This window comes from Photinus pyralis, unplaced genomic scaffold (assembly GCF_008802855.1).
Source record: "Photinus pyralis isolate 1611_PpyrPB1 unplaced genomic scaffold, Ppyr1.3 Ppyr1.4_LG6, whole genome shotgun sequence".
NCBI lineage: Eukaryota > Metazoa > Arthropoda > Insecta > Coleoptera > Lampyridae > Photinus > Photinus pyralis.
In genome coordinates, this window is record NW_022170663.1 from 23559699 (window position 1) to 23585876 (window position 26178).

At 37.5% G+C, this 26178-nt stretch overlaps 2 protein-coding genes across 2 annotated transcripts; one reads left to right on the top strand and one right to left on the bottom strand.

Annotated features, from left to right (window-relative positions):
• Positions 1–2206: 2206 nt before the first annotated feature.
• Positions 2207–25940, top strand: LOC116174550 (mediator of RNA polymerase II transcription subunit 15-like). Its single transcript, XM_031492486.1, has 2 exons — positions 2207–3620; positions 25665–25940. Exons 1-2 carry the CDS (start codon positions 3306–3308, stop codon positions 25938–25940), a joined length of 591 nt encoding a protein of 196 aa, XP_031348346.1. The 5' UTR covers positions 2207–3305.
• LOC116173384 lies at positions 10138–16473 on the bottom strand. Its single transcript, XM_031490824.1, has 2 exons — positions 15798–16473; positions 10138–15734 (listed from the first exon to the last, which is right to left on the bottom strand). Exon 2 carries the CDS (start codon positions 15561–15563, stop codon positions 11760–11762), a length of 3804 nt encoding a protein of 1267 aa, XP_031346684.1. The 5' UTR covers positions 15564–15734; positions 15798–16473; the 3' UTR covers positions 10138–11759.
• Positions 25941–26178: the final 238 nt, after the last annotated feature.

Here is a 26178-nt window from a genome sequence, read left to right on the forward strand (position 1 = left end):
AGCGGTCTAATGAATTCATGCATTGCATTATTTTTGCACGCCCAACGTGGTGCGTGTTCTTATTTCTAATGTGCCCGAATTATGGGTATCCTGGATATTACTGTGATTTCAAAAGGATATAATTCATAGGGGAGTCAGCAAAATACTCAACCCCCCCAGTTTCTAAAAAGTAGGGAACCACTGCACTAACCAAATATTTATCCAGAACTGTATTCGTTCATTAGGCGGTAATCCATGATAAAAAAAGCATCAACAAATTACTTTACATTTTGGTGAGGCTGCCAGCATGGAAAAGGGGGAAAAGTAAACGGGATTGTCGTTTAGAGAATGGAAACTGCGGGGAGGGGAGATAGGTTTGTATGGGGAGCGATTGGACTCGGCGCCTCCCCTGGCGCCTCCCATACCGATTAACTGACTTTTACGATCTCCGGGGTAAGAGTGGAGCAATTCTACCCCAAATCCATAGGCGGATGTGCCAATGTTAATTTCCTTGAAAAGTAATTTATCACCTATCGATATTATGATCGATTCGATTTGAAACGTGTCACAATTAGCGGATATGTCCAATTATAGGGCTATATCGATTATGTCAGTAATACCAAAATTGTTCGAATAGTCAGGAATCTGGGTATCAAAAAGCCGCTTCTAAAATACTGCCACCTGCACTCGAAGATATACATTTTGAAAAATACGTATCTTGTGCAGAATTAGATGCCGATTCTGAATCAAGAGGGCGCGATGGTCGCAGGGATTGCAAATAGCTAGAAAAAAATAATTTGTACAAAATTTCGCACTGCCCAAAAGAAATTTTACCTTTACATCGCATTTCCGAAGTTATTTATGAATATTTTTCAAGAATTTGTGCACCATTCGAAAGCTCATTATATTCGCCGTCTCACAGAACAAAAAGAAAGTCAATGTTGCCTTTAACAACCACTCTGTAAACTGTTAAAGCTGGATATGCGCGCGAAGTGTAATAAAAATTTCAGTAGCGAGGTATTTTCGTTATTATTGGAGATAGAGGTATACATATACGAGACCAAATATGTAAAATGAAACAAGGTAGTTTTTTTACTAAAACATTTTTTCAATCAGACAAACCGTTTAAGAAATATAACAGGTTAAACATTTTTGAAAATGTAACAATGGCGCGCCAGAATAGCAATACTGCCGATACTCGCTTAAACACGCCCGCTGTCGCATAAATCAGTCTGCGACCACATTTACACAAAATCTCCATCATCTCGCTCTGTCTGTCGGTCAACATCGACCGTTGCCGGCCTTTATTAACACGCACGTTTTCGCATAAGCCCGTCTCAGTCGCAGTCCCGCACCCATGGTTTGTTGTAGGGATGTAACGGAAGTGGTTACATCGGAACCGAATTCGGAAGCGGAGTTTTTAAATTTGGTTTATCGGAACCGAAATCAGAATCGGAACCGGAAGCGGAACCTTAAAGAAGAGACATGTCACCTCTTAGATTACAATACTAATATGTAAATAGAACAAATTAAGTAACTCGAAAAGAAGCAAATTATACTCGAGGAACAGAACAAGTGAAAAGATAATCAACAGAAGGCACGAGATGAGGAAGGTTTCTCCGCGCGACAAGTATAAACGTATTTGTACGCGAACGCACTGATTGTGGCCGCACCGAGCCTGTCCATAAACCTCCGATATAACATTCAATTAAAATTTGTCGGAACCGAAATCGGAATCGAAAGTGCAAAATCAATCGGAAGTTCCGCTCTTACGGAATCGGAACCGAAGCTCCGTTACATCCCTAGTCTGTTGTATCAAAGAGTACGTTACGTACTCTTGGACTGTAGTTAGGTTAGGTACGTCACATCCGTTTTCGTTCTTTATCGCTGATGACTCTTCCTTCATGGGGCCTCGATGTCTATCGAAATTTATGGAACGTTCGCTACAGTATTTTCGTACCACCTAGACTTAATGCAAACTGCGGCATCGACCCTTACAATAACAACCAATAATACATGGTAAACCTACTTTAGCTCAACTACAGTTTCCAATACAATTACTTACATTTTTACATTTACAATATACACTCTCACGTAATGGATTTGGGCGGATGCTAATTGTTATAAGTGTTGGGATTAACATATGATCCATACGTAACCAACCAAAGTTGAACGGATCTGTAAGCACACGATTAACAAGACTCACCGTTTTCCAAACAATCAACTGATAAACTGCTCTTAATAAATGGGTATGGAAAGAATCTTCCGTGGGTGGTACGTTTCTGATATCTGTTTTGCAATATTTTAGTTTATAACTATGACACACTTTAGCGTGCGCGATTCTGCCTAAAAGCTTTATAGCTCTCTATTTTATATCTAAGAATATGTATACCAAATTTGGTTCCAATCGATTCCGCCGTTCAGCCGGAAATAAGAGTATAGACACACAGACCGACAGACAGACGGGTATGATCGAGATTTTGTGTAGATGAAGCGAGTGAACCCTGTGAATTAATCCAACAGTTTAGATGAAATAGGTATATACTTCTCTGCGGCCAAATGGGCATAGATCCCAATAGGGCTGAAAAAAAAAAAAAAAAACTGTCTAGGTGTAAATAATGCGTTGTGATATTAGCATTTAACGTTTTTGAAACGGAACCAACACCAAATTTGAAGGTTGGAACAATCTATGTTGCGTAAATCGAAGTAGCGTAAAAAGCGTACCGATTATATAAGCACCGTAAATTTTATTACCAAAGGAAAATGAGTTAATTTTAAAAATCGTTCGGCGAGCGTTCCCTTTGGGCCACGGTGTTCCGTAAATCCAATTGTAACGATTTGAATTTCTCAACAAGTATAGGTAGTATAATAATTAACGGCGAAGTACCCATTCAACGTTGAAACAATAGAATTTTCCAATACCTGTGCTTCCAACGAATTAAGCGGGTAATTTCGCTTTCTATTATTAAATTTATCCAATAACGCACGTCGCCTCATTATCCGTAGTATGTTTCGTGGCAAAAACGATTAATTGTTTATTGCCTGATACGCGGGAATGTTATAAAATGCGAAATCCGAGCAGCGCATTCTTTCGCTTTATTACTTTTTAATAATTGGAATAAGTAGATCAAACCACGACTCCCACATTTCTAGTGTCTATCGCCTGCATGCGGTGACAGAGCAGCGACCCTGTCTTATTGCACAACACCTTTCTCCATACTCAACGTATGAAAGTTCTTCTAACCGAGAGTAGGGCATACAAACATATAAATACCGGTAATTACTTTATCAATCATCTGTAACAGGCCAGTCATTGTGGGTGTAAAATGAGAACAGTGCTTTTGTGTGGTGTGCTTTTAGTGAAATGGGTTACGGCGCTGCCAATCTCGCAGCCCGTCCTCCAGAGCCCTTATGTGAACGCGCAGCAAGTGCAAGCCATACAGTTTGTACCTAGGCTAGCGGCGCAACCCCAAATACAGTACGTGCAGCAGCAGCAGCAGGCACTGCAACAGTCGGATTCTGGAGAGATTTATGGGGGGTTGTCGCACAGGCCGTCCTCACCACCACCTCCGCCGCCACCACCCCCAAGCCCACCGGCGCAAATTCAACAGCTTCTATTACCCAGTGCCGTCGATCGACAGGTAGGATATTTCTCTGCTTGAGCTTTTTTGTACTTTCAAAGGTAAACGCTAGTTTTCCGATCAAATCTCATCCATTCCGACATTAAAATAAATATAGTAGATAGGCTATGAGAGTTCTGGCCCACTTTTGGTCAAAATCCCATGTTATTTCCCATAAGAAATTCTAAGGTCCATTTCGGTCATTTTTGTATCACTTCTGTCATGTGCGCATGCGCGTCCCGGGCTCGCCGGCAGGGATGTCGTTGGTCGCAGGGTAACACAGCCGGAGTGTGGTATTTCGGAGAGGCGTTGGTCCGGGCAGCCGGGGTGTGGGAACTTTTACCGCCTCAGCTTAATCGACTTATTTCGACAGCCGTGGTGTTGGTATTAGGCCATATATACCTCTTATATATATGGTATAGGCTCTCGGGGTGAGGGACTGTTTTTCCGTCCAATTAGTTTCGCTCCTTTTTTTTCGGCAGCCCGGGTCAAGGTTATTTTGGAAGGCTTCAGTTCGGATCGAGGTTCGAACCTACTTCCCTCCGCACTTACTGCTGTATCAGAGGTCGGATAACCAACTGCGCTACCAGAACTATTACTTATCGACTGATATAGATGAGCCGTGTCTTTCCGTTTGCCTCATATTTTTGACAGTTATGCTTCTCATAAGCGTTGCGGTAAATTTGTAGACGCGGGGATTCGAACCATCGATCTTTACATTAGAACCATCCATCTGAACCACTCGGCTACCGCGCCTTAATCATATCTACGTTAAAACAATCATAGGTAGGTAATTACTTGTGCTATTTATAGAATAAAAGGAAGCATTGTAGAAAAAATCGTTCCCCGATTCTCTAATTATTAAAACGAGAATTAGTCGACGTGTTGTTTAGATTTCCTATAATTATATGACATTGCATCATCCAGCTGTAATACTAGGTAACTTGTACTATCCAAGTCGTACGTGTATGGATGTTCTTCATATTCATTTTGCGATTATGGATAAAAATAAATGTTATATGGAATAGACTTCCTGGGATGGAATGTGTAAAAATGATCGGTCAGCTATTATACAATCGTCCTCTCCCTTACTACTTCATTGTTGAAAGCATTGTAAATTTAATTACGAAGAATAATTTCAAATTCCAATACATAAATAGAACAAATGCAATTCTCGTATCATAGTACGCATTCAAAAATTATACTGGGGCGTATTAGAATTCTTTTTGGGGAGCTTCATGGTAATACAAGCGGTATTTGGCAGCTACGGGAATGAAAAAAAAAACGACTGAAGAAAAACTGCGCTACATTGGTAATCTTTCCCGCGATTTTACGTATAGTAACACTTTTGTCAAATTCTTTTTACCACCGCGCACATCAAAAGTTCGTCGGGGAACATTCCAATATAGGAAATGCACCGCGATTTTTTCGTGTCCATGTTTCTGAAGATACCTTCTGCATTAGCGCGCACGCAAGGTTCTTTTTTACTGTGAGTTCGAAATTTCGGGCGGCTATGAGGTATCCAAATACGAGTAAATGCATATCCTTTTTGCGGCAAAGCAATTTATTACATCCCCCAATCTCATAATGAAGCCGCCATGCCTACTTGAACGATTCAGTATTGCATTATTATGTTCACACACTAAAAAGTGTAATTGGTCCATATTTAAAATACGCGTTGCACTCATGGCAAATGCTTACCCCACCCCAACGAGCACCCTGTCGTGTTGGACTGGAGAATGGAGATGAAAGTAAATTAATTTCAAGTTCAAAATATAAACCTATAAACAAATGCAATTCTCGGTAATAAGTATCTCTGCTCGTCCCCGTCGTCCTTTACTGCTCTTGCACAGTACGCATTCAGCACAAACTATACTCGCGCGCACTTATCAGCTTTTGTATTACAATTCATTAGGTATGTAGATAATTATGCAAACCGGCCGTAATTTTTTTACACTACATTTCTCGTGTAAATTTTCCGTATAGCAAAAGTAAATTTCTTTTACCGCCGCGCACATCAAAAGGTCATTTAATTCGTCGGCGAACATTCCAATATGGGAAATGCCCCCCGATTTTCTCATGTGTCTATTTTTGTGAAGGTACCGATTGTGCCTAGAAAAAAAACTGCATTCGAGTGAAAAGTTCATTTTTATTGCGTGTTCGAAATTTCGAGCGGCTACGAAGTCCACTGGCGAAACGGCGTACCAAATACGATTAAATTATCGGAGAAGTGCATATCTCCCAATCTCATAATGAAATCTATATTATCTACTAAATTTTCTGCGCCGTCATGCAAATGCATGAATGACTCTTTGCATTATTATAAAGACGTCTTGCAAGCGTAGGTATTTGTCCCATTGAAAATGATTACCCCAACACGAATTAAAGCGCCTGTCGTGTTCGTGTTGGAGAATTCACTAATGAGCATTCCTATGGGTTTTACCAATGTTTCCAATAATTAAAAATTTTGAAGGCTCCCCAAAAGGACGGAACGTTGAGTATTCAAAGGACAGCTTCCTGACCCCGAGTGGGATGAATTCTCACTCCACCTTTGTCTTTATTTTTGGATATAGCCATTTTTCCTTGTTTGTGGTTCGTTGTTCTTTGTGGTGTGAAGCACCTATTCAATTCCAAAATAGCCGAATTTTCATATTTCTTTCAAAATTTGTAGTGATGTGGGGTAAGAACTCCCTACGTGTGATGATACTGTTTGGTCAAGTTTTTCAAATATGGATTCTAAATGTTACAATTATTTTTGAGAATTTACAAAAAAGTGAGCATTCACCCGATGCGAGGAGTATTGAAAATTACCTGGGGCCAGGAAGCAGGGCCCACTGGTAAAGGAATGGTAATAATTGAATTACTAGCATGAAACCAACTTTTTCAATGGACAAGAGAGTCCATATATGGGGCTGCGAAGCAGTCGTTCAGGGGGGAGCTTAGTGAAGACCTAGCTTAAACAGCTCAGTGGTCCTTTTGCGGTACACGCATTTGGTAAATACACCGCCGGCGCTTGTTTCAATCTAATCGCTGTCCAATAGCTTTGTGAATTAGTTTCAATTACCACAGATTTTCGGAATCACCTATATATAGGGGTACAAAGCAGAGGCGGAAGCCATTTGGTGATATATCTTCGAGAAGAGCAGACCTCTAACAATGTCTAAAGCGTGTAACTGGGGAAGGTCCTGCAATTGTAGTGACTGTCGACCCACGCTAAAAGAAAAATGTGAAATTTGCTATGAAAGAAACGGATGTCTGGTTGGGAGTACATTAAGGAAAGACAGAAAGGGGATACAATACTACGACTTTAAAACGTGTTGTCAACAATGTTATCATGAAAATTATGGTGAGAGAAAAGAACAGACCTTTAATATGATGTTGCACATGCTCGAGGATTCGATTAAGAAAACTCCTAAAACGACTGAACATGTCTACATTACGAAGCGAAAGGAAATTAAAGAGGTGTTGTGCAGATTATTTAGAGAAGAACTGTGTGAGAGCGATAGCGATCGAAGCAGAATGCCGCAAATCCTCGATAAACTTAAAGTGAAGATATTTTGGGGAAATACGATCGGGGAAAAATTTGAATATGAAAGTGATGAAATTGAATACAACCATACGGCTCATTGGTTCGAATGCAATATTTTACCTGAGATAATAAAGAAAATGGAGGGACCGATTCATGTTACAGCAATGCAAATTTCGGCTACATGTAAGTTACCTAAAGTTACGTATGAAACGGAGGCGCAAGCTCGCCGTCGAGAATGGTGTAGAAGACATTTGTAGTGAGGAAGATGTGTCTTGTCAGAAGACGTACCGGCCATGGAAAAAACGATGAGCATACCTATTGTAAAAATTCTCCAATTCTGCTTGGGATGGACCCTGATTCGGAAGCATGGTCTTCGAGCTTAATTATTAGACATAAGATAATGAAGTTTGATGTCATGTTTACACTACACAAAATAAATATTAAATCGTTGTCATCACATGCATAATTTATGAGAACCTATTTATGATATCCGGAAATTCAATTATCGAATGTCAACCCTCGGACGCTCTAAGCAACAACCGGAGCAAAATGACACTGGCAACAAAAAGAAACACCCTTTGTTCTACGCAAGCAATATGTCTATCAAACGTTGTTCAAGCTCCAAGCTCTGTTGCGATTTCGGGGACGTCCTCCAGGAAGATCTTTCCTAAAGTTGAACGGTGCTGGATAAGGGTAATCTTTACAGCGTTCTTGCTAAAGGGGTTTAATTGACGTCCTGGGATACGAAATCGAACGCGAATGGATGTGCAAATGCTTTATAAGAAGTGGATGACTCACAACGCCTGTAGACTACGAGAAACTACAATAACTTCTTTTATTATTATTTATTATTATCCCTCTCTTGTTCTGGGCCCTCAACAGGCTTGCGCTCAATTACAGAGTGCATAATGCTTTTTAGTCTCTGCAGAAGGTCTTAAGTTGTTATACTACTCCGGTATTTACCGTACGAACTAGGAAAACTGCAGGAAAACCTATCTCAGAGTAACCGGAAGAATGCTCGAAACTGATGAAATTCCAATCTCTCTCACAGATGAAAAATTCTTACCTCTGCCCAGGTTCGAACACCTGACCTCCGGCTTTATAGTCCAACGCTCTTCCATTGAAGTCGGTTGTTCGATGTATAGATTTTGCCTTTGCCTTACAGACCCCATCTTTTATATTCTGCCCAGATCGGAACAGTAGATCAAGAGCCCTTTTGGTAGATTTATATCTATCTACCTATTATAATGGTACCAGTATATTTATAGGTTTATGACTTCCAAGAAACATTTTAACTTTCATATTTATGAACCGATTTCAACCACACTTTAAGGGTTGGTGTAACTCTCGATCAAGTTCGTGAATCAGCCAATTCCGCCATATTGGAACAAAATCTACCCACACCTGATCGGTCGAGCCGAAAGGGATTTTTTCTTATCACAGTGGTATTGTGATCTTCATGGGGAATTTTAGCATGGAGAATCGCCCAAAAAAATCGGACCAAATGTTCAAGGTTTCGGTGACGCTCACATGAACCACCTTCTTTAGACTAGACTCATTCCTCTAATGATATGTATTGATTGTCGATTTCGAGGGAAGGTCCAATGTATAAACTGGTAAATAGGTACCTACTACAGATAAACAGATAACAGATAAACAGATGAACAGATAAACAGATAAACAGATGAACAGATAAACAGATGAACAGATGAACAGATAAACAGATGAACAGATAAACAGATGAACAGATAAACAGATGAACAGATAAACAGATGACAGATAAACAGATGAACAGATAAACAGATGAACAGATGAACAGATAAACAGATGAACAGATGAACAGATAAACAGATGAACAGATAAACAGATGAACAGATTTAAAAAAGCTGTTCATTTGAAGGCTGTTTCCGAACACCGTTTTTAATCTGCTTATCTGTTGACTCGTTTACTATGGTTTATTTGTCTTCCCGCTAAATCGATAATCAAAAGCAGCTTGATTGCGGGATTAAGCAATCCTTTATTTAATTTATCTTTCGAACGCAAAACACCCTGCAGTTTATGTGGAAAATATGTAGCATTCGAATCGATGGAAGTGGCTTGGTTAATACTCGACTTCCAGTTGAGCTATATACATATGCCCGGATATCAGTATTCTGAATAAAAACTTGGAAAATATATTTATTTGGAGTAGGTCGAATGGACTTAATTTGAACCCTAAGAAAACGGTGGCCATATGTGTTGGAGTATGAAATATTCGAGAGGTAGGTATATTCATTGCGAATAAACGTAGAGAAATTACTTTAGATGGTCGTCTAATACAGCTAGACAACAGTACTAAGAATCGTCGCTTATACAAAAAATTTAAACTTCGAAATTACGAACTGCCTATGGGAAACTGAAAGCGTTATACGAATTTAGGGATTTGTTGAACGGACCATTAAAATATTCTGACAAATTCTTTGATTCAAAGTCAATTGGACTACACTACAGTCTACTTGTATACTTTCCCTACCTGACTGCAAGAATTAAAAACAGAAATGACGTTCTTCAGAATGCATAGTTTCAGATTTTCATTCTATGTACCAAGGGGACATCACGTTAATAAATATAAGATTCTTGTACGTCGAGAAATTGATCGAGTATTAAATTTTGTCTATAAGTCATTATTGTATAAACTATCATTATACCTTTTCAATTTATTAACTTTTATAACGTCAAAAATGGGACTCGGGAACCATTTGTTATCCATCCCTGCCGTTAGGTACGAGAAGCTTAAGGTCCGCTTTTGAGATATAAATATTATAATTGTATTATTTTCTTAATAAATTATTATTATTATTAGGGACCTAGCACTAAATTAGATAAAAGGCTAAAGCTAAAGATTAATGGAGAGCTCGTCTTAGTGTTTAAAATCTGCTACATTGCCATCGGAAAACAACTAATAGGCCTACCATAATTTTTGAATGTCAAATGATTACAATTTAAAAAGTAAAAAAATACATAAGATGCAGACACAAACAGTAACCGAATTCCGCACTGGCATATAGCTTGATTCTTCCTCCTACCAATTCTCCACCCAGCGACACTCACTCTTGCCGTTAGAGATGGACTCTCCCAACATTACGTGATTCGTTTTTTGTGTGTGCAAAAATATTGCGCCGGTGAACGAGAGCTGGGTTCACTCCGGAAAATGAAACAAAAATCCGTCTGTGGAAACATCATCGCTAAAGGGGTTGTACGAATTCCTGTCTACCGGAGCGCTATGAGACGTTGAAGAATCTTCAGACCGCAATACAAAACATGAAGGCAGCGCAGCGCTAGTCCACACGTACAACATACACACACCCTTCTTACAGTTCTAGTGTCTCTTCCTCGACTTGACCAAACACCGAAGAGGAACATGCGACGGTAGATACAAAAAGATGGATCGCTCGGATCGGTGATTATGATGAAATAGTGTAAAGTTTCCAAAAATACCAATAAACATAATTTTTCATTGTGAAAATAATTGGGAACCTTATTTTACGTAGGTACCAGCTCCCGGTAGAAGAAGAACATTCGCGAGAGTGAAATCGCAAATTATTCCTTAGGGAAATGAAAAACTCCTTGATGTTTATATATCATTTATTAACACAACTCAAGAAGGTATATTATTTATATTTAAATTAAACGTATAATATTCTTGATCAGAGGCAGAAGTGGTTTCTGATGTGTAATTGCAGAGAGTTCAACTATCTCTTTGATTAATCCATATAACTTTCCACAACAGTTGCAGATTTCCATCCGCATGCCCGACTCGATTCGTTTTTTTTGTGCAAAAAAGATTGCGCCGGTGGACGAGAGCTAAGTTCCCTACACGACTCCGGAAACAAAAATCCGCCAATGGAAACATCATCACCAAAGCCGTCTGCGTGAGTTTTCTTTTTAGGACCGGGGTTGTGTGAATTCCTGCCTACCGGAGCGCTGTGAGACGTTGGAGAACCTTCACACCGGAATACAAAACAAGAAGGCAGCGCAACGCTAGTCCACACGTATCTGACGAAACATCGAGGAATAACATGCGGGGTAGATTCAAAAAGATGGATTGATCGGAACGGTGATTATGATGAAAAAAAAAGGAAATAGTGTACAATTTTTAAAAACGTCCCTATTATTCCGTAGAGAAATGAAAACTCCTTGGTGTTTATATATCATTTATTAACATAACTCAAAAAGGTACATTGTTTACATATAAATCAGACGTAATGTTATCACATTTGATCAGAAGCAGAAGTGGTTTCTGATGTATAATTGCAGAGAGTACAACTATCTCCTTGATTAATCCGATTCAAGATAACTTTCCGCAACATCCACGATCCTCACATGCCCATTGGGGCTCATCTGAGTGCTTCTAAACGTCCAGAAAACGCAATATTGGCATATCGAAAATTTATCACGATTACAATACTTTCCTTTATACATACTTTGTATGTAGAGGGAAAGTAACAATGGAGGCCTAACAGGTTTCTTTGTTAAGAATTAATCTATTGTAGGTCTGGTTAAGTAAAAAAAAAGTGTGGGTTGGTAAATTAATAGATTGATATAGAAAAACTAATTCAAAAATACATTAGGAGGGATACCAAATCTGCACATTAATCAACATCCATCGGGTTATCGGCAACATCTTGAGGTTTATCAATAGCATAATGGCCCCACGGAAGAGTGTTAAATGAGCCGGGAATTAGATACCTCTTATCGTCTTCGGGACTTAGAGCAATTTTCGACTGTGTTATAGAATACACTTGATGTTTATCTGTCCGAATCAAATTTTGAGATGCTGTTTTGCGCTTAAATGTCTCCAGACATTCCACATAATCATCAAAAGAAATTTTAGTCTCGACTACACTTTTCTTTACCCCCTTTGCCTTTTTTATCAAACCATAATTTTTAATAATCGTAGCAATTTCATCCTCCTCATACTCTTCCGCTTCTAATTTCTGACGCAATTTTATTAAATCATCCTTGGTGGTTAATACTTTGGTCGTGTACAGTTTAGATCGCAATCCTACATAATCAGTCATTACTTTCCCATTATTTTCATCCTTCATCATACCCAAGACTTTCTTATTTACAAGAGGTATGTCATATGGGTTGTTAGGGTTAAAATCGCTGGTATCGTAATATTTAAAACAATCGCTTTTAATAACCATATACGGGTCTTGCTCTCGAATTTCATAAATTAAACTATCGGTATCAGTATAAACGGCAGTACAGTTACCTCCAAATCTATCCATCATGTAGTCGTAGTGAAAGCTGTATATGGTCGTCTTAGCTAAATCAAGAATGGCTTGACCTACGTATATAGGTTTATTTAAATATACTTCAAGCTTATTCATTTCTACCGCCACCAAGTTCTCATTAAATATAACGCAAGATTTAAATTCTGGTTTTGAGATATATGATTCTGCACCATAACGACCCTCCCATTTGGATAATAATTTAACGTCAAGTCGTTTTCTAACATTTTCCATGGTCTTCCCAAAGACTGCGTTGTTCATCAACTTAAACAAGTTCTTCTCAAATTCATTCTTGGCATTTCTTCTTAGGTTCGTATTCAAGTCAATGTAGGACTTTAGCCAAGGGGACTGTTTAAATTTTAGTACTCTATGTACTTTAGTGAGAACTAAGCCGTGAGCTAATGCTTGTTTCAAGGCGCGATAGTGGATGACGTATTTTTCTTTATGATTTAGGGTTGCCATGAGTTTTGAAGTTTCTTTAGCTGTAGATGGTGGTTTCATGGTTTTCGGGTTGATATGTAATGCACAGAATGGTAAATCTTGATGTAAGTCATGCAACTGCTTTGGATACTCCAAATCAACTTCTAGAATGTAGCCTTCATTTGCATCATCCGGGATCATAGTAACATCGATGTTGGCATCTACCCATTGAAACCCCCCATAAGGAAGATATTGACTCATACTCCATCCATATTGGTTATTAATATCATTGTACATCAAATATACATCAGGTTTCGCTGAATCATACTTGGGCATGTATTTATTATTTGCGTGGACTCTTCTCTTAGAGCAGACTTGACTCAAACCTCCTCGAATACCTCGCTCAATAAAAAGAAACATATCTTGGTCGGTAAGGAGTTCTAACTCTTGCCGCGTGTGTTTCAACATGGCATCCCAAGTAAAGCCTGGCAGTGTAAAGTAGTGGGCTGGATCTAAATCATAAGTACTAATACAGCTTGATCTAAATAGTTCAAATACATCCGCAAGGAGGAGAATATCGGTCTTCATATATAACTCAACGTATTGACCTAAATTGTTGCAGTTAAATTTGCTCCACACCTCTTGAGCTCTACGATACATCCTACGGGGACAAGGCTTATCTTCCAATTTATTGTAAAACGCATCTTGAGGAGGGAGGCAAGGCTCATCGAAACGGGTAAATGAGTCTAAATAATCATACGGCATAATACCCTTTTTAGTTAAAAGATTAAATTGATCTTCAGGTAGAGCAAAGAATTGTGACTTGAGATTGGGAAATTCTGTTAGAGCTGATGATAATTTATCTAAGGATGATGCCATAAACCGGAAGCTATCTATAAATCTAAAGTTGATGCGTGACTCGTTGATATGTTTGGTAAAAGAGATATATTTTTCTTTGGTTATAGGAAGCAAGTCGATTTTACCACCCATTCTAGTGGCAATATCCGTTATAAGAAAGTGAGCGTCATATCCACTCAAGTTGTGGAATACTACCGGAATTGTATGAGTGTCCTGATAGTTGACGTTACAAATTTCACATGCAGCTCCGCGGAAGTTGTTCTCTGGAATGAGGTGATTGTGATCTCGAACCTTCTTCTGCCCTGCTGTAAATGGCTGTTCGCAAATGTGGCAGTGAGTTGCTGTTTGGAATTCGATTTCTTGTTGTGGAGTCATTTGCATCTTATAGGGGCAAAGAAACACAGTAGAGACATCTTCCGCGAGTTGATTCATCTCGTCAGCAAACCACCGCATACAATCTTCACCACGGTAACTATTGTAGAATGAAAGAGATTCGTCATATGAGCACTTGAAGTAGTATCCCACAGCTGCCGGAATATGTTGCTGGTATGCGGTCTTTTTCGCGCTAGGTTTCAGGACACTCTCGAGATCTGCATATACTACGAAGGGGGCTTTTATTTTATTTTTAAAATTTTTAAACTTCAACATCTTTTTTTCTTCCGTAGGCATCTTGATTGCGGTATCATTCTTCTGCATACAATCTCCAGTATGCTTAATTAATTTGTCTTCAGAATGAAAATAGTGTAAACATCTATCACAAACATATTTTTGTCCATTCCTTTTGCCTAACTTTTTAGATACTAGCCGTGAAAGATTTTTGATCCAAACATAATGGAATTTAGTGGGTTGTTCATAGCAGTCTTGCACTAAAAGCAGGTTCACATGTTTATCCATCTTTTCCTTAGTTAGGTATGTAGGCAGGGTACTAAACTGATCCTTTTTCTCTTTCTTCAAAATGTACACATTAATGGAGATATTGTTCTGTTTTTCAAAATTCGAAATTTGTCTCATGGTCATCGGAAACTGGATCCCTTTTAGCTTAAGCACAGACGAGTAGTGAGGGTATTTAGATATTCTTTGAGGATGTTTATCAGCAGGATATAATGCTGAAACCACCGCCCACGCAAAGCACGCATGATCCTCGTTCTTGACGTTAACACAGGCCTTTTTTGTTTGAATTTGCGGAGGTAACTCAACATATGAAGACCCAAGTTGAGGTGTAAATTTGTTAAAATTAACCCCTAAATTAACGACGGCTCGAAGTGCCCAACCGCTGTTACATTCCTGAAACTCCGATAACTTCTTCATTAGGGGTTTACTAACCTTTTCCTCAAACCACTCTTCTATGTCAGTACCCCTATATATTGCCGCATTTGATGTTGTGAAGTACTTATACTCATTGAGAGTCTTTTCCCCTTGAGTAATCACAAATTCCCCGCAAAAAATCGCATTTACTTTCACAGCCTCGTCTTTTTTCAAGGCGTTGAAAACCTGTCGTTTGAAGATTACCTTACAGTCCACTAAGAAGCGGCTGGGGTCTTTATGTTTGAGATTAGTAATAACACCAGTCCGTATTCTATTACTAAAAGCTGAAATGGAGTCATCCCAATGAACGCGATGCTTTGCGGTTTCTTTGTTCAATGCTATACCCTGGCCCCTCTTTTGTTCTAATTTAAAATGCTTACGCATCGATTTAATATTACGTAAACAAGCCTCATGATGTTGTTTTTCACCTATAGGTAAAGCTCCACGCAAAGAATTCCGAATCCTACGTGTCGCTTTATCACACTCTCTTATCCCTTCCCTAACTGATTTATCGCTGTAATTAGTTCTTAACACACCTAAAATACCTGCAATGTGTTTCACTAAATCTGCAAACATCTTACACGTCTAATGAATTTTAACAATAAACTAAAAAAACCTACTGCTAATAAAAATAAAACTCACCAACACGACTAATAAACAAAAACGTCTAAACACAACGAATACTAGAGCAGGAATGGAAAAAATCTGAATAATGCACCTTTTATAGCGAGCTGAAGTTACGTGTACCTGTACGTGTAATCAATTTTAATAATAAATTAAAAAACTATTAATAATAAAAATAAAACTCACCAACACGACTAATAAACACAACACGTCTAAACACAACGAATACTAGAGCAGGAATGGAAAAAATCTGAATAATTCCTCTTTTATAACGCGCTTCGAATTACGTGCACGTCAAATAATAATAAATTTAAAAGAATAACTACTACTGCTAATAATAATAAAACTCACCAACAGATAGGTAACTAATAAACACACAAACGCAACGACTAATTGCAAGCAATACTCGAATAGAAATGGGAAAAAATTTGAATAATCACCCTTTTATAAGGCGCTGAAAATGCAATTTCTAATGAGAGTGTGTATATTTCTGCGAAATGATGATCGCTCTCCTCGGCTCTCGTTTCAGAAAAGAACAAAGTCGATTCATCACTATTTTTTACACCCGTGCGGCGTGCTTCCGAACTCAGGCCATTTTAAAATTTGAAACACATTATTGTACTTATTTGTTTATAATTATTTACTTTCATCTCCAATCCAACAAGAACACGACAGGCGCTTTGAATAATAGTGTTGAGGTAAGCATTTTCAATTAGACGTTTGCTATACGTAAAATTACACGGGAAATTTAGTGTAATAGATACATTTTTTCGTGAATTTGCAGTTTGATTAATGAGGGCGAAGCCCGAGTTAATCAAGCATATTAATGAAAAAAGACACTTTCAACACGTGTTGTACACGAAATTTTTTTGCGTAGTGATCCTTAATTACACATAATTGAATAATATAATTGACATTCGCGATTTACTGTCACTCAAAATTTGAGCTATTGTTCAAAGACAGGACGGTGGACAGGACTAAACGCCATGGAAAAGAATGGTAAAAATCGTGAAAAAAAGTACCGCTTTCCATACGATTTATTGACAAAAAAGTTCGGTAATTTGATAACTATGCAAAAAAAATTACGGAATTATCTGCATAACTAACGAGTTGTAATACAAAAGCTGATAAGTGCGCGCGAGTATAGTTCGTGCTGAATGCGTACTGTGCAAGAGCAGTAAAGGACGACGGGGACGAGCAGATACTTATTACCGAGAATTGCATTTGTTTATAGGTTTATATTTTGAACTTGAAATTAATTTACTTTCATCTCCATTCTCCAGTCCAACACGACAGGGTGCTCGTTGGAGTGGGGTAAGCATTTGCCATGAGTGCAACGCGTATTTTAAATATGGACCAATTACACTTTTTAGTGTGTGAACATAATAATGCAATACTGAATCGTTCAAGTAGGCATGGCGGCTTCATTATGAGATTGGGGAATGTAAGAAATTGCTTCGCCGCAAAAAGGATATGCACTTACTCGTATTTGGATACCTCATAGCCGCCCGAAATTTCGAACTCACAGTAAAAAAGGACCTTGCGTGCGCGCTAATGCAGAAGGTACCTTCAGAAAAATGGACACGAAAAAATCGCGGTGCATTTCCTATATTGGAATGTTCCCCGACGAACTTTTGATGTGCGCGGTGGTAAAAAGAATTTGACAAAAGTGTTACTATACGTAAAATCGCGGGAAAGATTACCAATGTAGCGCAGTTTTTCTTCAGTCGTTTTTTTTTTCATTCCCGTAGCTGCCAAATACCGCTTGTATTACCATGAAGCTCCCCAAAAAGAATTCTAATACGCCCCAGTATAATTTTTGAATGCGTACTATGATACGAGAATTGCATTTGTTCTATTTATGTATTGGAATTTGAAATTATTCTTCGTAATTAAATTTACAATGCTTTCAACAATGAAGTAGTAAGGGAGAGGACGATTGTATAATAGCTGACCGATCATTTTTACACATTCCATCCCAGGAAGTCTATTCCATATAACATTTATTTTTATCCATAATCGCAAAATGAATATGAAGAACATCCATACACGTACGACTTGGATAGTACAAGTTACCTAGTATTACAGCTGGATGATGCAATGTCATATAATTATAGGAAATCTAAACAACACGTCGACTAATTCTCGTTTTAATAATTAGAGAATCGGGGAACGATTTTTTCTACAATGCTTCCTTTTATTCTATAAATAGCACAAGTAATTACCTACCTATGATTGTTTTAACGTAGATATGATTAAGGCGCGGTAGCCGAGTGGTTCAGATGGATGATTCTAATGTAAAGATCGATGGTTCGAATCCCCGCGCCTACAAATTTACCGCAACGCTTATGAGAAGCATAACTGTCAAAAATATGAGGCAAACGGAAAGACACGGCTCATCTATATCAGTCGATAAGTAATAGTTCTGGTAGCGCAGTTGGTTATCCGACCTCTGATACAGCAGTAAGTGCGCAGGGAAGTAGGTTCGAACCTCGATCCGAACTGATGCCTCCCAAAATAACCTTGACCCGGGCTGCCGAAAAAAAAGGAGCGAAACTAATTGGACGGAAAAACAGTCCCTCACCCCGAGAGCCTATACCAACACCACGGCTGTCGAAATAAGTCGATTAAGCTGAGGCGGTAAAAGTTCCCACACCCCGGCTGCCCGGACCAACGCCTCTCCGAAATACCACACTCCGGCCCCTGCGACCAACGACATCCCTGCCGGCGAGCCCGGGACGCGCATGCGCACATGACAGAAGTGATACAAAAATGACCGAAATGGACCTTAGAATTTCTTATGGGAAATAACATGGGATTTTGACCAAAAGTGGGCCAGAACTCTCATAGCCTATCTACTTAAAATAAATAAATAAATTGAATTTCATGGGGAAGGTTTTGAGTTCTTAAACGTGGATTATCATTGCACCCCATTTCGAGTTATATAAAGAGAAAATGGATACCCAACGGTAAACGCTAGTTCCTTGCAAACCCAAAAACAGTACTTACCCAATTCAACAATCGACAGGTAAGAGCAAGTACCGTCTTCTTTCGTAAGAAGAAACCTTGAACTTCTTTTGTAATAACAACGATTGGCGGTATTGTATTCCAATAAAGAATGGTCCCCGTAAAAAGTTGTTAGAATGTCGTGACACTTCAAGGCGAATTCTGTTTTGAATAAACATTTCCTTCAAATTAACTCAATTAAATGATGCAAGACCGCAATTATAAAATAACTATTGCTCCGTGCTCAGTTAACCGTGGCTAATCAGTTGCATTCGTTCTGTAAACGTGTCGAAAGCATTTCAAATTCCGTACCTTTCGTTTGCAGTTGATTACTTCATTAATTGTCTTTCTTTGGCTTCTGCGAAAAATAATGCATTTTTTCGAGATTCGCATAGTCTAGTTATCGACATTATCATCGACCCAGTTTTCTTCTTCTGCAAAGTCTTCAATTTTTCTTCTGACGACTCTGCTTCATCCAGTTATTTTTCTTCCATTAACACGTCTTTCCTTGGTTTGCCACATGTCACTCAAAAAATGCTTTAGATTTTAAGGATTCAATTATAGAAAACACCACTTATTACCTATTTTGAACTGTTTAAGAGATATGAGTTTTTGAATGGACACTTGAATCACCAAATTTTTAGAGAAGAATTGACATAAATGTCAAAAACCATGACAGATGGATAAATAATGCGTTGGTCCGGTATTTACTGAAGTGGCACCATCTTGAAATGATATAGTCGATTAAAGCTGTGAACCAAATTTCCAGTCTATGTCAACTGCGAGTTTAAAAGCTTGTAAATCTCCCAGTAGGTATATTGGGTATATTTTGATTGAAAGGAATTTATTACTTTATTACTGCCATTATAATACTTGACCAGTTGGTTACGAAAGATGGATCTGAGGTTTGAAGGTGGCAATAGTGATTCAAACAAGCTCGGTAGCTTATTTTTGTAATTTTCAGGCACTTCCCCCACACTGTCATTTGGTCTTCACTGGCACGCCCAAGGGTTGAAGAATATTAGGAACTAGTACTCATTACACTAGTTGATGTACAAGTACTAAACTGGTCAACAAATTCAGGAGGTCCTTTTGATAATCATACATAAAAAAACCAATATTTTACATGATTCTTGACCACTAACATTTCTATTTACAATTTTTTCTTCGACGTCCAAGACCTGGGTATCTTATGACTAGCTTGGTTGAATATAATCACTAGGAGGTGATTATCAGGTGTTTTCATTTGGATTCAAACTTAAAACCCGTTAGTTCTTCTGTTAGTCAGTACAATTTTTTTGCGAAAAGTGAAGTGGCATATACACGCAACTTAATTGGATTATTAAAACTTGGTTTGATATTTAGGTAAAGTTTTATTAAGGAATTACAGACAAGTGGTTTATTCAGACGTAACTGCTTTCTTTCCTAAGAAAATTTGTAAATACGCCTTTGTTAAATTTTCTAACAATTTAATCCCTTGTGACTGGTACCGTTTTGATAACTACTCGTCACTATTTATGCACGCAATATACGCTGAGTGTATACTCCAAATAATCCATCACGTAAATCTACCACTGGGGCAAATAATGATCTTCCAAAAAAACAACTGTATGGACACTAACGGTCGCCGTGAAAACTACTTCAAACTATTTTTATAAGCTCGGTTACTTCTGAACGCCGATTTAAATTTAGATTTTACGCTCAAAGACCGCTAACGGGAACGCTTTAACTTCACCTAGTACCACTGCCGCTAATCGCTTTCGTTACCCCATATTCCGAATGCGCTGGCGCCCAGATTAAGCTTACCCTATTAGACTCACCTAATCTATGTAGAGCCTAGGCAGTGCTGTTCATAGATAATTTCAAATTTCATCTAGATAAAGATAAGACGAATAAGAATTTGCTTAATCTAGATAAAATAAAGATAAAAATGCTCTTGTACTATCTAGATAAAGATAAATTATGAAATTATCTTTAGAAAAAATCGAAATAATTTAATACTATGAATGCTTATGTACCGGGTGTTCTAAAATTGGCCTACAATCTCTTGACCATGTATTCGGGGACACCTCAGGTAGTTGGAAATAACTTTTAGGCTTTATTTCATGAGATATTGAATATCCTTACAACACACAACATGTATTTTTTAACTAATACAAAACAAAGCAGTTTTTGTATGGAATTAAATGAAAATAATAATTCTGATGTCGGATTCTCTGTTAAAACTGGAACATTTATTAAAATTTTAGACGAAACAATGAAAAAAAAACTGTCGACCATTTAAAATTATGGATGTGCCTTTCATGTCATGTGTTAGATGTTCAGTGAATATAATAATAAATACATCTCGGTTTCATTGGGAACATTCTGAAAATCGAGCTTTTCCACAAATATGAGAAAGTACAAAATGATGTTCAGAAAAATGAAATTGCAAAATGATTCTCAGAAAATAAAGAATAATGATTTTAAGAAAATACAAATTGATTTTCAGAAAATTTAAGACCATTTTCAAAACTTGTCATTTTAATACGAGGATCCTACCTCACCCGCGGTAGACGTACATATGTCGCAAGGAAGCCTCAGTGTCCCCACTTTTTGCCCCGCGTCCTTCAAAAGGATCTTACGCAGTTATTGAACTTCAGGAAAACCCTCCATGTTACCTCAGAAGGTGCTCCATGATCCTCGAGTAGACCTTCCATATTAACTAGTTCTAGTACGATGTACAAGATTACAACAGAGGTTTCAAGATTTATGTCCCAAAATTAACGAGGGTTTTGAATGTCAATTTGCAGGTTTTTAATCTGATATTGCGGAAGTGTTATTAAAAAATGTACTGAAAGGGTAAATAAACTAAATAACATAAACTTCGAGGAGGATTCATCAAATGATCTATAAAAAACTCCTAGAGATGTCTAAAAAGTAAGGAAGACTGTTCCCATAGGTATTTCTAAGAAGGTGCTTAGCCAGGAAAAACGATTCTACTTGCATACTATGCAATTTTACTGAAAGTAAAAAACAGAATCAGATGCTACCACCTAAAACTGAATTTAAAATAAGGATAATAAGTGGTGTCGACCTCCACTGTTAAACGGAATTCCAGCCAATGTATACAATATTAGGGGTTTCCTCTTGGTGGATATCGAAAATCTCGTAAAAGAAGGAGAGATTCTCCGGGATCGGAAAAGTAAGTAATTACGAGTACTTATGAAATGGAATTGCATTTGCATTTTTGTCAAGCTTGGGTTACTAACTTTCGATTATTGCAGCTTATCGTTTTAGTAGCTGGGCAGGCAATATTGAAATTTGCTCCTAAATCAGCGCTTAACATTTAGGCTTACGATTTGGACCAAATCAAATAAAACAGTAAGATTTATGGTTCTGTAATTACATTTAAACACCTAGATACCTGGCTCCGTCGCCCCATCCAATGATACAAATGTTACCTTTAATGGACACTAAAATTTGTAGCGATCCCGAAACTGCAGAAGCTATAATTATATTTACACTTAACATAAAATTTGTTATAGTGGAAACGTTCCGGGATACTAATTACGGCAGCCATAATGCCAATTACTGGCAGTGCAGCCAAGATGTGCGCTCGTTACGATACAAATGCCATAAAAAAAACATTCGTTTGTACCTGATGTCGACGTGCGGTTAATGGTACATTATTTGTACAAGTGGTTTGCAATTCAAAGCTGATCGAGACAAATGAATATGCACGAGTATATGTAACAATTTCAATTGGTTAATTGCTTGCGAATATAGCAGGTGCCTTTCATTAAACCATATTTAGTTTACCGTTAATGAATAAAACACCGGCGTGATATACGATTTGGGCTTTTTTGTTGGACGTGGATTTTCCACTAATGGATTGAAACTTCGCTAGAATTTAAACGGTATTAAAACAGCGAAAACTTTTCAAATAAATGAGCGTTTTCATCGATTTAATGCGCGATTTAAGGCGATGCCTTCGGTTTACAAATTGTGTGGTGAAAACTGTGTACTTCGGTAAATTAATTTTGTTGTTATTTCGAATTAATACAATTAAATTTGGTCGCTTTGTGGTCGGGCGGGCTCTTTCGAAGATTACCTCAAAGCAACTTTGGTTGTTCCGGCATTTTGGAAGAGGAAAATGGTTCGCGCTACACTTACGCTTTCATCGATTTTATGCTAAACGCGAAGTTACAAATGTTTTATTCATTCTGTATTATAAACTTTTTTAACATATTGAATGTGTACCTAAATAAAGAAAGCCAAATTGGTAACACATTCAAAACCCATTCGATTTATACTTTATTAAGGTAATTCGTTTTTTATTTGTTTGTGAAAAAAATCCTAAAATTTTCAAGCTGAATCCGAATTTTTCGTGTACTGGTTTCTTGGGAGACTCATCTATTACAAAGTAGTACTATGAAGATAAAGTAACTGAGTAGTTTTATTTAAGATCAAATGACAACGCCCTTAGGGTGCGATGCAAATTATGCCAAAGTTCAATTTCATCGGGTAATTCTCTTTTCGTTTCACTTATTAGGGATCCCCTTTTTTGTGGTTTTTGCTTATTGCACAATTTTCCCTTTGCTTATCTGAAAATTACTATAAAATTATCCAACTCTTTTCCACCTCAACAGCAAAAAGAAGTACCTATATTAAATGGCCATATAAATGTATATTGATAGTAATTTTATTTCCAAATGTTTTCCACGTGCACCTCGACGTGCACTTTCCTTTAGTACAATGAATTTTTACAATACGTACACTTTTTGGTAGAACCTTTAACTTAATCTCAATTGAAAATGCCATTCCATTTTTTAATGAAAAATAAGCTAAACCCAAAAATTTAACACAATTTTTACATTGATACACAGCTTTTTTATTCAAATTTTTACAAGCAAATTTGGCAATCAAAGGACCCTAGAATTTGTCTGAATGAAATAATGAAATTACGGGATCTCTTGGACTTATCACTTACTGGTAAATGGAATTTCAACTTCTAAGAACGTAATTTGCGTACTCTCCGTTTAATAAACTTTGTTAGTACAATAAATTCTAATTCAGAAAATGGCATATTTGTTTTGGTCCAACAAATATGTGACTTGGCTTGTATATAATTGGAGAAACTCCTTAGTGAACACAGTTCCAAAAATGATTTCAAAGACGTCTCTCACAATGAGACCGATTGAAATAAGTTTATTGTTGGAACTGTCGACAGCTTTAGTTACCATTTTTCCATCCTTATGTACTAGGAAACATTTCTTAAAAATTCCTTCTGAAAAACATTTTTGTGTACTCTGAATGAGAATATGATGATGATGAATGAATATGATTTGTTTGGAAAACTAATTCAACTCCCTAAATGTTGATACTTTGTGAAATCTTTATGATATGCATTATGCAATGCTCAAATTTTTCTACTAGAAGCCCAAAGAAGCCTACAAAGGAATTTCGCAAGAACGCTAATTTAGAGCTACCATTAGGTACAATCCTTTTAGGTGGACATTTTTAAGGACTAATTAGAAATTTTCGAAATAACATTCAAAACTTTTGTAGTAACGCATCTTTACTAGAAAGCTTTGTAACCCGTTTAGGAATATTCTCACGAATCAGATTATAAACATAATGAGTAAAAATTAGGACACCCTATTTAGAATCACGTTAATTCAATTTCTGGTATAAAATTAAAACTATTTTATTTGAAATAACTCGTACGCATCCGGCATATCCTAAGGGAAATCCTAATATTAACTTAAAATTTCTCATTTTGAGAGACTCGGTGGCCTCGATCAACTTCCGAAAATTCCACTGAATTTATTACACAAATTTGAATAACCGCCTGAAATAAATCTTGGACACGAATTGAAAACTCTATTCTGGTCGCACAATGGATTCAAATAAACACCTAACCGATAATTGACAATGACAAAATTTATTCTGAAACACACGAAAAAATTAAATATAAATCCCTGAAATAAAGAAAGGCTTACAAAGGCTATTTGGACATATTACCCCGCATCTTTTCAATGTATTAATTTGCTACTCGATAAACGTGCGTCACGTGAAAATATTAGTGAAAGATCCAAAATGCAGAAACCAGATCCGCTCAAGATATTCACTTTTTTAATTCATCGAACTGTATTGATTCATCTTGGAATGCTGCTTTATGGAGAGTTTTCAACTAAAGCTTCATTGACAAAAACCATAATTAAAATCTTCTCACCAAGAACTTAAAAATAAAGGAATGCATTCCATTACCACATTGCTAATTGACGAAGTAATATGTACCTAAAACACGAACTCAACTAAAAAAAGCAGTGTAAAACCCAGGTCAACCATCATTTGTAAGGCACGTTACTGTAATAATGAATTTTTTGAACAATATTAAGTAATATTTCAACAAAAAGCATCCGAGCACGCACCTTTTTCTTTGTCAGCAGAACATCTAACAGGTCCGGGAAACGTTTCAAAGGAACATTAACATGTAAATTCTTCACATGTTTCCCTTTTTACATTTAATATTGCGCATAACACGTTGCCTTACGCTTGCATGGCGCAATTTCAATTACAGCAGCAGTTGTCTTATACATACATTTAATAATAAAGGAATCCAATTTAAATTGTAGTCTATGTACGTATTTATCTCGCCATTTTTAACCGCAAACGATGCAATATTATGCACGTGAGTCTATGAACAGACTGCGTAGTTTTAAGTTTAAATGAACATCCGCGCTAATTAAAAAACCTTGTTTTGTCTTATTTGTATAAACTCCATGTTGCTATGTACATTTTAATTAATTACTGTAAATAAACTGTATCATCCCTAACACTTTAATATACGTTTGTTGTAAAAAAATCAAAAAGTACCATACAGAAAGAGAGAAAGAGAAACCAACCGCGACGGTTTAGTCTATTGGTACCAGTGCAATTTTTCTTTTTGAGAGTATACAAAATGCTTTACACTTTAAATTTGTAGTACAAAAAAATCAATGATAAAGAAACAACATGTGCGTCCAGAGAAAGAAAAATGCTCATAAGATGTTTTCCTTTCAGGTACAGCAGGCGGCCGCTTACGTAGCCGGGCCCCATTATGCGCAACAAGTTCAGAACGTACAACTGCAGGGTCTGGCAAATCAGGCACAAGACATAGCGCAAAGAAGAGCTCACCTCACCGCTTTGAGATTGAGACAATTCCAGCCGCAACTTGCGCAGCAGCAAACGCAAGCTAAGCTCTTGGATAACCGACCTCAACCTCAGGAGGTTCAAGCTCAGCCACAAGCTCCGGAGGATTATGATGTAAGTAATTTCTGTACGCTGTACCAGTTTTAGGAATTTCAAGACCTAGCGCTATAACTTTTAGCGAACTCTTGTTTCTCTACAAATCATCTTCATACGTTATTCTCGATTCTACCCATGAACCAATGATTAGAAAAGATTAACCCTCGCAATATTCGCCCACAGGAATTTTATCATAATTATCACCATGTACTACCGAAAAGTAAAATCACTACTTCCAATTAGTTGGGGGCGCGAATTTACCCGTGGCGAAAGATGTCACTAATTAGCA